The following is a 16,942-nucleotide window of genomic DNA, read 5'->3' on the forward strand; positions in this document are numbered from 1 at the left end:
TTAAAGGGATATTCCGGTGTAAATTTAATCCATGGTCTAACACACCGTGTTAGACTCCCTCTCGAGAGAGAAAGTTTGCAGACCGCTAGCTAACGTAGTTTTAGCATCCTCAGAAACGACCGCACGACAACAATACATTGCAGTAAATGGGTCCAAATATAAAACCGCCATCAAAAAGCCACAAATAATGCTCAGAACAGCACCAAACTTCAGCAACATTAGAAACAGTCCCAGCACATATTTCGAGGCATCAAACATTTGATATAGTTGCTGTATTTTTCAGAATAGATAAACAAATCTCACCACCCGAGAAGCCTTCCTTGTTGTCGGGAAGCCCTGTGAATCGATTACCGAGTGCATTATAGTTCCACAGCTCAATGATGATCATTACTGCGGGACTCTACTGCACTGAAGTTTGGTGCTGTTGTGAGCATTATTTGTGGCTTTTTGATGGCGGTTTATACTTGGACTCATTAACTGCAATGTATTGTTGTCGTGCGGTCGTTTCTGAGGATGCTGAAACTACGCAAGCTAGCGGTCCGCAAACTTTATCTCTCGAGGGAGGGTCCTACTCTTTGTCACGGGTGTTAGATCATGGATTAAATTTACACCGGAATATCCCTTTCTACATCAAATTTGGACAAAAATACTTATACTTGTTCTCTGTTAAGAATTTTGACACAGGACTACTCAAAAAGTACACAGTAAAAGAACTTCATATTATTCATACAAGTAGTCTAGGAAGTGCTAAGTTCAGCATTATATGAATCTTGGACTACTTATGGAAAATACGTTTTTTATTCCACATCAAATTTGGGTGAAATATCCTTAATCTTGGATTCAAGGATTTTGACACATGATTACTCAAAAAGTACACAGTAATATCATGCATGAAAGTAGTCTAGGAAGTGCTAAATTCAGCAGTATATGAATCTTGATCTACTTATGGAAACAATGTTTTGTTTTTGTTTTTTTCTCACGTCGTCCTTCACTTCGAAATCCCAAAGGATACCTTCGTGATACCTTCAGTTTGTTACCGGCAGTAGGCAATTTGAGGGGGGATGAGGGGGGATGCCGTCCCCCTTGTTAACAAAATTACCAAAAAGCATCCCCCTTGTCAACCTGCCATCACTCTCCATCCGCAAGCAGCAGATAGTGTGTGACAAATCACAAGCGGTCGCGATCAGCTCTGTTGCACTGTGGAGTCAAGCCGGGCACGGCTGCTTTGCGATCCGGCTGCCTGGTCTATTTTTGACGAAAGCTGCACAGCACAGATTGCGCCACAGGAAGGGCATAGAGCATCAGGTCAATTTTCAAAATAAAACGCCCTGTACAGACTCCCTATTGTATAAAAACAAAAAAATGACCAGATCAACAAAAGTTTGCTTTCTCTGTTCTAAAAACAAAATGTTACTTTTTGTTAGCATTTCTAAGTATGTCTGTTCAGAACATGGTGGCTTACGTTATGTTGCCAATTGTCATTTTTGTGCTTGTTTGTAGTTTAACCATTAGTGAGGTAGCTGTTACATTTCCTGATACCAGCTGTTTTATCCCCCATTGAAACGCACTCTGCTGGGCAAACTGTGTCATTACTACAATTTTGTATTACCCCAAGCATGTTTTTTCTGCATCATACTTTTTAAATGTAAGGTTTTAAAACCTTATGAATCAGCCAATAAATCAATAAATGCAAATACCGATAAGTCGGTCGGGCTTTGCTATTTTGCACAATGTTCATTGTGTGTCCTTCAAGAAATTTAGATGGTAAAAAATTCCAAGGGGTCATGTGAGTCATGTAACTTAAAAGAACCCTGCTTGTAGTGTATTGTGAGAAACATGAGAAAACCTGCCTGAAAAACCTCAGTCCACTGCATACAATTTAAAGGTGTATTTACTCATTAATTGAATACAGTTATAAAAAGACAATTGTAGTGGGGAGAGAAGGAAGATAACTGGATAAAATGGAATTGTAGAATTAGAAATGTCACAGTTATGGTTAGGCGTCCTGCAACGTTGTCCTTTGGGAGGTGTACATAGGTGTGTCGGGGCAGGGTGGTGCTCCCATTGGACCATCCCCCCTGTTAAAAATTAACAAATCACCTACTGGTTACCGGGAATAATTAATGTAAAAGCATTGTATGTTTCATGCGTCTGATTGTGAGCCTGCAGTCTGACCTACAATCAAAGTGGTTTCAGTACGATTACCGTTAATGTTAGTATATTCGTGCATTGGAATAAAAGGTGCGGCTGATTTGACCAAGCAAACGCGAACAATGGCTGGCTTGCCCGCAGTATATTTAGCGACTAGAGATTTATTTTCCCTAATTCTTTATTGAAAAAGTAATTAGCGACCAGAGATAACAGACTTCACATTGCGCAAAGCGTGGCCACACAGCAGAAATGTACCATGGGAAATGGCAGTAACGGATATGTAAATGAAATTTATCATTTCAGTTTCCTTGTTTATTATATTTTCCACTTTTTGCTGAAAATAGGAAAACAAACACCAGTTTTCAGTGTTGGGTGCAAACAGAAAATCAGAAGAATGAAATATTGACTAGTTTTTTCGTTTTTTATTTGTCGGATTAAATGGAATAATTGAATGATCAGATGATACACGGACCCTGATCCTTTCATTCTGTGAACAGGCTAGAGGTGCTTTGATTTAAATGTTGCAAGGTATTGTGGGACAGAAAAAAATCTCCTTTCCTTTTTATAAAGAATTGTCCAGTCTATCCTTTACTAAATGACATGTGTACTAAGCATTGATCTCCCCTCTCTCAGAATTTATAGAATTGAAAGAGTTTCTTTTTATGATTGCCATTACGTCTGGGTCATATCACTCAAGTATAGAAACCCTCATAAGCAAAAAGGACTACATGACAGCAGCACATGACTCAATCAAATGCAAGACATTCATTCTCATAGTTATCAAAGCATTTTACTAAAAGCCACAAATGTCAAACTAGTGGTGGTAAGTTAGGGGCTTCACAGTCAATAGACCTCTTCCTCTAGGGACCATAAATCCAATCCAAACTTTAATGGCAATCAATCTGTAGTTGTTGAGATATCTCATTCTGAACTCATGCAACTTGCATGGCTTAGTAGGTAACATACTGAAAAGGAAAAAATCCAAACAATATATCACTGTGCTCAAATTATTTAGTGTTGAATTTAAAGGCTGTATGGGGCACACATTTGAGTTCAGCTATGATTAAGAAGAGCAAGTTTAACTTTTGGGATATTTGTAAGGATGGAGTGTTACATTTTGTAATTCTTCAGGTTCTGGGCTGACTTTATATCTTGGATAATCACATCTGGAAAAACACGAGTAGAGTTTGGAAATGGAATCTCAATACTCCATTGTGCTTACCACACAGACACCACCACAAAAAAAGGTTACAGTGCTGATATTAAACAACTACACGGTAAACCGATGTTTTTTTGAAAGAAATAATGGATAATTAACAAACCTGAAGTTGCTTCTCTTTTATCGACTTAGTCATTCTTAGAGTATATCATATTGTAGCATTTAGTTTGTCTTCACCTTGACATGTACATTTGTCTATTCATGCTCAGAGTCTCATTTCAGACCCCATACAGAGTCTTTCTACAGTATGTTCGCCTCACAGGAGTCAGGCTGCAGTATCTTAAATGTAAGTATGAGCTTAATTGATTTTCTGAACCAGGGATAACAAAAGGCATAAACCATAGGATTTAGACAGGAATTAAAACTATACAACCATAGCACAAAGGCAGCAGATGAAGTATTGAGCAAGTTATCTTGGCCTGTAAGAGCAACACAATAATATGGGCAGAGACATATTAGAAACAAAACTACAACAACACCAAGAGTCCTGGCTGCTTTCATTTCAGATTTCTTTGCAGTTACTTTCCCTGTTTGTGTGACAGCTGTAATATGTGACCGCATGGCACGAGCCTGAGACACAGCCACTACAAATATTCTCAAATACAAAACAACAATAACAGTAATGGGAACAATGAAGGAAAACGTGAGATCTACAAGTCCAGCAATGTAGTTAATAAAATATATACACTCCCCAATGCAGGAGTGATACCTGCCTGGTTGTTTCAATATATCCTTCAGGATCAGACTTTGAAAAATTACAGAGCATATCCAACACAGACAAACACACACCTGAACTCTTTTTTGTGTGATTTCACTGGAGTAATGCAAAGGATGACAAATAGCTATATAGCGGTCAACAGATATAAGCACCATGGATCCTGTTGAAGCTGAGGCAATAATATAATCTACATACTGATACAGAGTACAAATGAGGTCACCAAGGAACCAGCAGCCGTCTATTAGGACAATTTGAAAGACCATGAGGAGGCCAATGAAGAAATCTGAGACAGCCAGAGAGAGGAGCAGGAGGTTTGTAGGAGTGTGGAGCTGCCTGGAGAGGAAGACCAGAATTAATGTATCATTATTTATCATATCAATCATTCAGATAACAGCAGATTGAGCACGACTGAAATACATTTATATTACTATTGCTCACAGTTTAGATTTCAATACTTTTTACTGCTATTCATTAGTTTAAAAAATAAATGAATGTCTACTTGAAGTGGGAAATAGAGATGATGACCAGCAGATTAAGAGCTGCAGTGAGCAGAGAGTTGAATGAAAGCAGAATGGAAATCAGCGTATTCTCAAAGTGAGGACGTATTGTCTTCCTGCAGGAGCTGTTGAGGAGTTGTGGAAAGCAGAGTTCAGTGTCCTCCCAGGTCTCCATCACCAGAGAGAGGAGAACCTGCTGAGCTCTGGCAGCTTTTTGACTAAAGCTTTCCGTCATACAACTCATTTATCACCATCCTTCCAGCCCAGCCCTCCTTCCTCCCCACCTCTGCCGATTTGTTCCTCTCCATAGAGATTGAAGTATTATGCCTTCTTTGTTTATCCTCCTCAATGTTGGTGACTGTGTTTATCTCCAGCTTAGGCCATGTGCCCGATGTCATAGATCAAATTTAACTGAGCTCAGGTGGTAAATGTTGCTCTTTGCGTGAGAACATTCTTGAGCTAATCGTTGTGTACTTGACATTAAAAATCCCATGAACTTGTTCCTATTTCTGGAAATGCATGTAAAACTATCACAAAACACCTGTCTCAGTCAAGTCCCAAAGTACATTCAAAGCTGTTTGTGAACCATTTCGAGTACGGACATGGTTCGGGGGTTCTTTATGTGGCAAAGCAGCGAGGGTGTACTTTTTAAGTTGGTTAGGTTAAATTCAAATCCGACAACGCCACCTAAGGGAATAACCCCCTCGCTGGAAATATTGAGGTGGATACAACCACTTTGGTATTACACAGTAAGAAAACAAAAAAAGGTCACAGGTTCAAAATCACTGAGCAGAGATGTGCTTCTAAGTTTTGTTCCAAAGTTTATTAATATATATATTTTTTAAATGCACACAATTTACTAAAAGTTCTACATACGGTCTGGCGGAGGTTATTTTGTCAACGCTATTGCACCATTAAACTTTGGCCCTTTAATCTTCAATTAAAGTATAAACGACGTTGAAAGTGTAATGAGCAGGGCTGTGGGCCTCCCAGCGAAGGTGACTAGCTGAGAGAGAGGGGAAGGGGTCCAGACAGAAAACATAAGTAAAATCAAGTCATGGAAGGGGGGGAGGGGCTTCAAAGACCCACCCCACCACCACACTAGAATAGGGCCAGGATGCCCCCACTGGGTTTAACTGTGCTCCAGCTACAGCATCACCTCAATGAACAGACACCACAACCAATGGACTGAATGAATAATGCAGAACAATACAAACAAAACATTTAAACACAGGAAGTTACAACTAAAAAATTATAAATTTAATGTCACTGTACAAACAAACAGTCATGTCCCATTTAAATACAAATCCTGAATGCTCCCTTAATCATGCTCAGAGTAGAGCGAGCAGACAGAGCAAAGCAGTACAGCGGAGATTGCCAGCAAGCAGACGGCTCAGGGTTGGGGATGAACCACCAGCCGTGGTGTACAGCTTGGCCTACAAGTGCACAGAACACACTTGAATTATGAAAGAAATTGCACTTGAATTCCTAGGATAAAAGTAAATTCAAAGACATACTAGAACGTTTCAAGCGTCGCGGCCCAGTCAACGGGAGTGAGAGGCACTGGGGTTGAAGCACAGCAGCTATCACCGCAGTCAGAGCCACAAAGTTATTTAGTTTGCGGCAAACAGACAGCATGAATACGGCAGACAGACAATGAGCAGGCCTACCTCAGCAAAGCAACACCAAGAGCACACGGGCTGTTATGGACGGGCTCTGGGCCACATGTTCCCAACACACTTCTCCAGCCAACAGACAGGCCAGCTCTGCCGAGACGCAAGAAAGCGCATGCCGATATAACGCCAATAAAACCGTCAATGTGCTGACGTAGCAAGAATGTCAGAGAGTTTATCTTATGATGCCACGCCAAACAAGACCACGCCGCCAACGTGGAAACCAGGCTCTGTATGACAGGGAAGCAGACACACCTGATGAGGAAGGTGCTCACCTACATATAGGTCTGCACAGCACTGCCCCACAATCAAGGCAATTGAATTCCTGCCTACAGCCTGATGGCACTTAAAGCAGGAAGACAAGTGGAGATTTATTCTGCAGTAACAGTAACATTGTGAAAGGGCATTTAACAAGAAGAGGGGAGAAAATTGCCATTTTGCTACAGTTTAAAGATGGAATGTCTTGGAGAGTCATATTTTTCTCCCACAAAAAAAAGTTGTCCTCGTTCATTCAGACAATCTCAATGCTGCTGACAAAATAAATCACTACACATCATGAAGTTCGTCCACAGCTTCATCTCTGGGCTACTTGCTAGCCACCATCCAAGTGTACGTCAGCAGTATTAATTTCCTCATCAAACTGCTTCTTTGAGCTACAGCTCCTTCTATTTCTCATTCCCACGTCAACATGCTAATCAAGGGTCTACAACCCTTACAACAACTACTTGATGATCTCGCTCACTACATTTCGCTCTGGTTGTGTATAGCCCCTATTAAAAAAGGCAATAAGAATGTATTGGGCAAATTATCAAAGAAACAGTTTTAGTAGTCAATCTTCAGAGAGGCTGAGGAATGGTGGTTAAGAAAGGACTTAAGGTGTAACTATTCAACTTAGTGGAGATGGCGATTGAAGGCAAGGCAAGGCAAGTTTATTTGTATAGCACAATTCAGACACAAGGTAACTCAAATTGCTTTACAGGCACACACAAATTACATTAAAAGACATACAAAATTCATTAAAAGACATTAAAACATTACAAATAGCATTTTAAGACCAGTAAAATCATTAAGAAACAAACATCAAAACAAAACTAAAACTAAAATAGAAAAGCTTTAAAAGAAACAAGACTGTAGAGTCAGAGTCATAATGCAGTTCAAAGAGTTGAATTGCTTCATTGAAAAGCAGTGGCAAAAAGAAATGTTTTAAGTCTTGATTTAAAAGAGGTGAGTGTTGGGGCAGACCTGCAATTTTCAGGGAGTTTGTTCCAAATACGTGGCGCATAGTAACTGAAAGCTGCTTCTCCATGTTTACTTCTGACTCTGGGGACTGAAAGCAGACCGGTACCTGACGATCTCAGAGGTCTGGATGGTTCATAACGTGGCAGCAGATCAGAAATGTATTTTGGCCCGAAGCCATTCAATGCTTTATAAACCAACAACAGGACTTTGAAATCTATTCTTTGATAGACAGGAAGCCAGTGTAAAGATCTAAGAACTGGAGTGATGTGATCTACTTTTTTGGTTCTTGTTAGAACTCGAGCAGCAGCGTTCTGAATCAGCTGCAACTGTCTGATGGAGTTTTTAGGGAGTCCTGTAAGGACACCATTACAGTAGTCGAGTCTGCTGAAGATAAATGCGTGAACAAGTTTCTCCAAATCCTGCCGAGACATAAGCCCTCTTATCCTGGATATATTCTTAACTTTGTAAGTGTCTTAATATGGCTGCTGAACCAGGAGTGTGTAGCAACTCTGGCTGATAAGGTGTTGAAGAGTCGGATTTGTGGTGAAGCTTAGAAGGCTAGTGGTTTATGTTTTAACCATGCTGCGTTCAAAACATCTAGAAAAAAATGTCTCATATCACTTTTACATTATGATCTGATGAATAAAATAGCTTATGAGAACACCAAACAGCGAATGTTGAATTGATGGTACTTTAAAGTTGTTAGAGCTGATACAGGCTGGATGTGTAATCTGAAAAGCTAGAATTGTGGGACAGAAAACCTCCTTTCCTTTCATAAAGAATAGTCCAGTGTTTTCTATGCTAATTGACATCTGTACTAAGAATTGATCACCTTTTCTCAGAATTTATAGAATTGGAAGAGTACTTTTAATGGTTGCCATCACGTCTGGGTCACTTCACTCAGAAACCGTTTTACACTAGGCTGAGTCAAATTTTTTGGAAATGGCCTCAAAAAGACAGCAGGAGTGAGGAGCAGAGAAAAGAAAGAAGAAGAAACTGTGAGACGATGCCCGTGCATAGCTTGCCAGTAAGTTCATATTTAATCATTCTTAAATACGGAAAAATGTACTGCAAATGTATTGGTTATCTTATGCATATGCCTCGAACTAGCTGACGTTTCTGCTAATGTTAGCAAACACAAATATGTTATAACTTAGGTGCAAGCTAAATTGAGATTTTATTGTTAAACATTATCTATGCCTTTTGCGAGTAACTTACGCCAGCTAGCTGGTACTTTAGACACTGAGCAGTAGTTTATGGTTTATTTTGACATGACAGTGGTCAATACTTTCTCAGTAACAGTTAGTAGTCAGTGCACAAGGTAGGCTAACAATTCTTCTTGCTTCAGACCATTTATTATCGTGTAGCACGGCTGCCAAGTTTCAGAAAATGACAAGAGTGAGACTTGTTTGGCCGCCGACCTGTGTTCAAATTTTTTTCAAAAAATGTGTCCTTTTTTAACATTGATTTATACCTTAAGACTGATGTCCTCACCTCCATGCCAGCGGCTCTTCCTGCACTGTGGCCTCCCAATGCTGGTCTTAATTAACCAGAAATTAGAAATGAAAATTGTAACAATGACAAAATACATTTATTTGTCAATATTTCATTTCAACCAACTCTCCATCATTTAGATGGGGACATGTCTCATGTTGTAGGTGTTTGTCGCAGATTTTGATGCCTTGATGACAGAGGCAGGGCTGGCAGTTCCTTTAGCGGGGTCTAAATTGACCCTTACAAGGTCTGTAACTCTGACAGTGTACAAAACGTTCCATTTGTACACTGTCAGAGTTAAGGATAGGATTAAGGTTAAGGATACAATTTTGAATTTTGAGAAACACTGCTTTAGGGGGTCTACATTGATATTTACAAGTCTGTAACTCTGACACACACACACACACACACACACACACACACACACATTGAGACTAACGTTAGAGTCTCTTTTTCAAGTGTGAACTGGCTGAGAGAAGAGGCAAATTAAGCAATATTACCCAAGAGGGTGTGCTTTAACGTCATTTGAGCATGACAGTGATGCGGTCAGGACCGAGGCGCTTGCGCCGAGTATCAGACAGACACAGGGACACATGACACCTGCTGAGCTCTGGCAGCTTTTTGACTAAAGGTTTAATAAAGTCAGAATACTCACATTAAAGTCAGAATGAAGTGAGAATTATGGGTAAACTCCCTGTAAGAAACCAACTTCGGTGAGAGAGTGACTGTCATCACATGCAGGAGGGGAGACACATAAAAAACGAAGATGTAAGATTTGTTGGGGTTTCTACGTGTTCAAGGGGTCCCAGAGGAAAGCATTGCAGTAATGGAAGAGCAAAAATTGAGTGAAAAAGAAATATATGTTGGTTTGGTGCCTGGCGTTGGTACTGCTCCTTTATATTTCCATACATATGGACCAAGGTAAGTTTTAACAGTTTTGTTTTTTTTGGTATAAATGACACATTCAGAAACAGGTTGTTTTTTTTGTTATTCTAATTTACGGCAAAAAACAGAAATCACCAATTCAGCTCGATTTCTTGTTTTTTTGTTCATACAGACAACACAAATTTACCACTCAATATTTCGTTTTCCATCGATGGGTGGGCCTTTGGTACCCCATTGCCTCTGATTGGTTAGTGTGCTCTATCAATTATATGTGTGCTGTGCTCTTCAAAATAAAGGTTCTCGCGTGCGTTCAGGCCTTTGGACAGTGCAATTTTAACACAAATATATTGCGACAGACGGACCAGACTATGTTATGATCACAGACCATACTTCTATTGGGGGCTATGACGGGCTTTAGCTTCATTATAGCTTCATTATGCTCTCACCGAGTGGTGCCGCACATGATTTTGACAAAACATTAACAAACATAAACATATTAGGACAGAACATGTCCACAGACCTCCAGGTACATCATGTTCAGGCACTTGTATTCATGCATGTCTTCTGACAATGTCTATTAGGTCCATAATCCCATTTTGAAAATGAGCCGATTCATTATTAACAGCGCTGTCAAAGAGCTCAGAAATGTCTTAACAGTGCCATGTAAACTCTTGTTCAGCTGCTGCCTGGTGCTGCACTGTGGAAAAAAGGTTTCTGCCAAAAACTGATGCTCGTGTCAAAGAGGAACTCACTTCCTGGTCATAGCTGTCTGCAGCCTCCAGGGCCTCGGGCAAAAGATCTGCTTTGGGCATCCACCCAGAGCCAGTTGATTGGGGATACCCGAGCCTAAATGAAATAAGCAAATCAAAGCAAATCATCAAGGGCTATGATTTATGAAACATGAGTTACATATTATCATCATGCGTAACTATGCACCTCAAGTAATGTGCAATCCTTGACTGAGCAATGTTGGAAAATTCAGATCTCACAGCATCTTTACCAAATATCAAGTAATGTCTGTTTATAAAATGTCTCACGTATCAATGTGAATCAGATCCAAAGTTAAGTTATAGCTATGGTTACTACTTTGTTGTTACTACTACTACTACTTAGGGTGGTTATTTGTAGGTTTGATGTCACTAAATACTTCACCAGTGCTAAATTTGTCACCTTGACTGTATGTTTGAGACTACAGCTATTATACTGTGTGTAAATGCACAGTGCACATCATTTAGTAATTGTAGCTCTTAAGGAAATACGAGAATCCAAATAACTTAATTTAGAATGCTGAATGTCTCACATTGTGTAATTGTTACATGCATGTTTCTTTGTTATGTAGCACTCATTTAGGCCTCCCCCTCCCTCTTTTTGTTAGTGCTATAGAAAAAAAGGGTTTATTTTGTAGTAGTTGTCCCCTTGTGTTCTGTTTCATGTTTACTTCCTGTCTTTTTCCTTTTTCCCCACCTGTGTGATTGCTGCATCTGCCCTCTTGTGCCTCATATGTGTCCTGTTGTCTTGTTTGTCTTTCCCTGCCTCCTGGTGTGTTTCTCACCTATCACCTATCAACCTGTTCTCAGTCTCCCCTCACCTGATCTTCTCCTCCCTCTCTCCACCTGTTCCTCATTTCCCTCGTTTGTGTTTGTATTTAAGCCTTGTTTTCTGTTCTGTCTTTGTTGATTCATTGTTGTTTCTGGTGTTTGTGGAGTTCATTTGTTCCCTGTGGTAGTTTTAGTTATAGTTATAGTTATAGTCAGTATGAGTAGTGGTTTTGTTGTGTTTTTTTTTCCTTTTGCTGAGCCATCCTGTGTTTTTAGAATAGAATAGAATGGAATCCCTATTCAGTGCAAAAAACATCTACTGAGGTAGTAGGTGCATAAATAAATACTTAAATAAAAACTACTGTATGCATATTAATGCTAAAAACACATAGGAGACACACCCATACATTCACATTCAACCATTGCACATAGCCGTAGGTAAGTGTAAGTGGTGAGATCTATGCTTTAATAGCACTTATTGCTGTTGAATAAAAACTGTTTTGTAGTCTGTTCTTGTTTTCATGGACCTGTATCTCCTGCCTGATGGCAGTAGCTAGTTCGTGACCGGGATGTGATGAGTCCTGTATGGGGGTTTTGGCCTTTTTGAGGCAGTGGGAACTGTGAAGTTTTCCAGAGAGGGGAGAGGGCAGCCAATGATGTTCTGTGCTGCCTTTGTGACCCCCTGGAGCTTTTTCCTCTGTGCCACAGTGCAGCTTGAAAACCACACACAGACCGTATGACAGAATTAGGGATGTAACGGCTACCAGTGTCACGGTAAACCATGGTAAAATTCCCGATGGTGAAGGTTACCGTTTAAGTTTTAATTACCATGGTAACCGCCGCGGTCGGTAACCACAGTGTGGAAAACTTGCGGCGCATGCGCAGCGTGCAACTTTTTTTCCGCCTTCAAAGAGAACCAAAAAAAATCTGAAGTCTGGGCGTATTGTGGTTGTTCTAAGAATGCTCAGGACAGCTGGTCGAGGATGGCAGCCTGCAGGAGCTTCAAGAAGAAAGTTGTTGCGAGGGGCGGCAACACATCCAATTTACTTACTTTCACTTTACGACCATCACCCGCAACTGTTCAGCAAATGCAAGGTAAGCTAACCTCAAGCTCGGGTGCATGATGTATGTATATGTCGAGTTTTCTCTGTCTAATTTGCTGTTGTCACTAATGTAAACTGACGAGATAGTGGTATAACTGAACAAAGTTGATCTGTAATTCGGCACGTTATCTGTACCGCTTATTAACTGTAGATTTTACTTTTTAAAGTCAACCTAATAATTCCCCAAACATTGATGCAGAGCTGCAGTGAGGAGGATTTGAGACAAACACTAGTGGGTGGACTGAGTTAGTGAATACAAACTGACTGAGATGACTGACTTTCATCCCAGCTCCGTTCACCTGAGCAGCGTCTACCTGTGGCTCAGCAGCCATCTGACCAATCAGACTGACCGAGTCCACTGACAACAGACAAGCAGGCAGACAAAGAGACAGACAGCCAATATATATACGTAATATCAGAAATAGATAATACTTGTGCATTATTTGTAGAATAGACTTTATATAAAGAATAATATAAAATGGTGAATATAACGTGTCTATATAGAATTAAGAGCCAAAATAGAGTATTCCTAATTCATTTAACAACAATAATCCTTTTTGTTTTGATCTAAAAAAATTATCCAACTTGTTCCTCACAAAAGTGATGTGATCTAAATTGTGATTTTTGTGATCTGTTGGGTGCACCCTTAGTATTAAGTAACAATAACAGTAATAATTAATAATGACATTTTCTATTCATTTTTTTCACAGAGAGGTTCTGCTGGCCAATCGAGTGCTGCTGCCACTACATCTCATTCTACCTCTGTAGCAGACATTAAAGGACAAGTTTCCAAAACAGGCTGCCTCATCACAGAAAGCCAATGACCTCTTTTGCACAGTTCTGATACATTATTTTATAATTATTTAATGTTGATTTTGCAGTGTTTTGTTAAGGTTTTGGATTTGGACTATTTTAATATATAATAAATATATTTAAATATAAATCTTGATGAAATTATTTAAATTTATCAGTGTTTTTTCAACATTTTGAAGACATTTTAGAAAATACTGCACCATACCGATAACCGTGATAATTTTGGTCACTATTACCGCGGTGTGAAATTTTCATACCGTTACATCCCTAGACAGAATGCTCTCAACTGAGCAGCGATAGAAGGACACCAGCAGTTTTTGGGGGATGTTGTTCCTCCTGAGAACTCTCAGGATGTAAAGTCTCTGCTGGGCCTTCTTCACTAGCTCATTTGTGTGGACGTAGCAGGTCAGGTCCTCCATGATGTTGACTCCCAGGAAGCGGAAGTCAGGGGACCCTCTTCACAGGTCCCACCTATGAGCAGCTGCTGAATGTCTGTTTTCTTCCTCCTGAAGTCCAGGATGAGCTTCTTGGTCTTTGATGTGTTAAGGAGCAAGTTGTTAACTCTGCACCACACCGCCAATCGCTCCACCTCGTCTCTATTGTTGGACTCATCCCCCTCGAGAGGAGCTCCACTACTGTGGTGTCAAAGGCAAGTTTGACGAAGGTGTTGCTGTAGTGACCGGGGGTGCAGTCATGGGTGTGGAGGGTACCGAGCAGGGGACGGCTGAAGGCCGTGGATGTATGGGGGCCCACTTTTCCGGTGTGCAGTCTGTCAGAAAGTACTTAAAGTCCGTGTAAAGCAGAAATAAATTTGTGTTATGAGTTTGTCCCACCACAGAAACATGTGTCATCAACCACTGAGCCAAATTTGAAAGATAAAAAAAAAAAATTGCCAAGTATATAAAATTAGGTTTCAAAATCATGGGAAAACAAGCACTTCTCTCTGCTGTGAAACGCTGGGGGCGTGTCAGTTAGAGGCGCTGGAACCACGCCCACGCGCGGGATGGGAGCCTCCTCCGTCTACTGTACAAGGACGTAACCTACAGTAACAATGGAAGCTAGCAGCGTCATCGGACAGACCAAGCCCGACCTGTTTGAGCCATCAGAGCCAACTGACTCTGAGTCAGACACTGATGGTGCTCAGCCTCATTCCTCACAGTCCATGTTTTACATTACACACAAATGCAGTAATACACAGAAATGACTTAGCTGTATTTTAAAGATTAAATTACCTATTCCATGTGTTTTAATTTACCGACCCACACACTTGACCTTGTGCTCGCCCATGGTTTCTGTGTGGATGAAGTGAATTTGGTTGATTTTGTCGTCTCCGATCACAAGGCAGTGCTTTTCCAGGTACCGCTCCTGTCTCCTGACCCCAAACCCCCAACACTGATTCACTCCCACACCCTAAATTCACTGTCTGTTTTTTATGCTGTCAAGCACAACTCTTAATGCAGGTGAACTACAAGGCCTCACAATAGATGATCTTGTAAATAGTTTTAACAGCTCTTGCACAATTATTTTAGACTCTATAGCTCCAGTCAGACTCAAAAAGCTAAAACCAAATTCTCTGCCTTGGCTTAACGAAGGACTAAGAATTTTAAAGAGACGATGCAGGGTGGCAGAGAGAAAATGGAAAAAGGACAAACTCAGTGTCTCTCTCGCTTCTCTCAAAGAGCTAATGTTCACTTACCAGTGTACAATCAGAGAAGCAAGAAACAACTATTTTTCTGAGTTGATTGCCAAGCAGGGTCATAATCCCAGAATTCTTTCAAAAACAGTTAACTCTGTGGTTGGTCCCTCACCCAGCCAGTCAGTCAGTCCTCCTCAGACAAATGTGAAGAATTTCTTAATCACTTCGTAAACAAAATAGTGAAAATTCGGCAGAATTTTAACACTGACTTCAGAGAGATGGTAGTTGACTCTTGCCCACTCTCAACCTTAACCCACTTCAGTGAAATCTCTCTGTCTACCCTAGAACGTACTATTGCACTTTCAAAATCATCCACCTGCCTTTCAGACAGCATTCCTACTTGGTTTTTAAAAGCTGTTTTCCAGACAGTTAGTCCAGACATCTTAGCCATCATTAACTGCTTTTTGTCTACTGGTACTTTCCCCTCCTATTTTAAACACGCCACTGTTTACCCTCTTTTAAAGTAACCATCTCTAGATCCCTCTCTTTTATGTAATTTTAGACCAATCTCAAAGCTGCCTTTTTATCCAAGATTTTAGAAAAAATAGTCTCCACTCAACTGATTTCTCTTATGAATGACAATTCATTCCAATCTGGTTTCCGCTCCCTTCATAGTACTGAATCTGCACTGGTCAAGGTCGCCAATGACTTACTGCTTGCTGCTGACTCAGGCCTCTATTGGCCCGGTGCACAAGAGGGTGTCCCTTAACTTCCGGGTTCTTCTGGGTGGGCAGTACTGTTTCCAGTTTTAGTGGAGAAGCAGGAAGTACTGGATAGCCGATAGCGAGTGTTTTTAAGATTAAGGAGAAGAGACTGACTTATCAACGGAAAGACAAGAAAACGTCTCTACATTGTTGTGTGCCACGATGTGCTAATTCATCGAGAGACAACTCGGAAATTAGTTTTCATCAGTTTCCAATCGATCCTGAGGTATGGGCTCAGTGGCTCATTAAGATCCGTAGGGATGACTTCTGTCCCACCCAAAATACTCGCCTCTGTAGTCAGCATTTCCAGACTGGTGACTTTGCTGTGACAGCTGGGGGACAGAGAAGACTAAACAAAGGAGCTGTAACTTCCCTGTTTGCCTGGAATGATTACGCCATACCCGCACCGAGGCTTAATGTTTGGGACCGCCGGCCGCGATGCCCTTCCCCGGGCATAGCAGCGTCTGACTCCGATTCCGAGATGGAAGTGCAGGTGGCGCTTGACCATGATTACTGCATTACTCTGATGACCTTAGTAATGTCAGATGAGTTGGCAAGCGAGAACGAAGCTCTAAAGAAAAAGGTACAGGAGCTACAAAACCAGCTTGAAACTTTACAGCTGCAGTCTCGTTTTGGGCCGCAACGCCTTGCAGGATCAGACGAAGACATTCGTTTTTACACAAGGTTGGTCACTGTTTTTTGGAATAGCATTAAATTAACCTGTGTGTCTGTGATGTGTGTGTGTGTGTGTGTGTGTGTGAGAAAGAGAGAGAGAGAGAGACTGTGTTTCTCAGTAATGCATAGTTAACAACCATAATCTAAAAAAGTCTAAAGTGATTATCATTTCATTATTAGATTTGCATCATGCAAGCATTTCCAAGCCTTTTGGCGACTGGTGTAGCCTGCTGTCAAAACTAAAATGGTGCATCTCACCAGTGCCAATGCTGCCTCTGCCAACAGCAATGAGCCAACTAAACTAAGAGCAACAGTAAGTTATGTAATTAGGGTCTCAAAAAACTAAAGAAATGAAGGTCATGTTTAACACTAGATAGGTTAGATTTAATTGGTCTCAGCTTTAGCTCGACTGCCAAAGCCTGCAGTGTTCATCAGATGTGTTGCTGTAGCTTCCTGTCAGCTGATTTACTTGAGCAACACTTCTGATGAGGACTGCAGGCTTTGGCGGTCGAGACATGTAGGGTAAATAATAACAAC

The 16,942-nt window shown here is 40.8% G+C and overlaps 1 protein-coding gene across 1 annotated transcript; it reads right to left on the reverse strand.

Annotated features, from left to right (window-relative positions):
* Positions 1-3,610: 3,610 nt before the first annotated feature.
* On the reverse strand, positions 3,611-4,760 carry LOC115588368 (trace amine-associated receptor 1-like). Its single transcript, XM_030428953.1, has 2 exons — positions 4,588-4,760; positions 3,611-4,421 (listed from the first exon to the last, which is right to left on the reverse strand). Exons 1-2 carry the CDS (start codon positions 4,758-4,760, stop codon positions 3,611-3,613), a joined length of 984 nt encoding a protein of 327 aa, XP_030284813.1.
* Positions 4,761-16,942: the final 12,182 nt, after the last annotated feature.

This window comes from Sparus aurata, chromosome 9, assembly GCF_900880675.1.
Source record: "Sparus aurata chromosome 9, fSpaAur1.1, whole genome shotgun sequence".
Classification (NCBI taxonomy): domain Eukaryota; kingdom Metazoa; phylum Chordata; class Actinopteri; order Spariformes; family Sparidae; genus Sparus; species Sparus aurata.

What these genes read in the sequence shown, in the direction of transcription:
- LOC115588368 (XM_030428953.1), bottom strand. Translation starts at nt 4,760, where the DNA reads ATGGAGACCTGGGAGGACACTGAACTCTGCTTTCCACAACTCCTCAAC. An exon ending in ATCTCTATTTCCCACTTCAA is followed by an intron (nt 4,422 to 4,587) that starts GTAGACATTCAT and finishes CTTCCTCTCCAG; the next exon opens with GCAGCTCCACACTCCTACAA.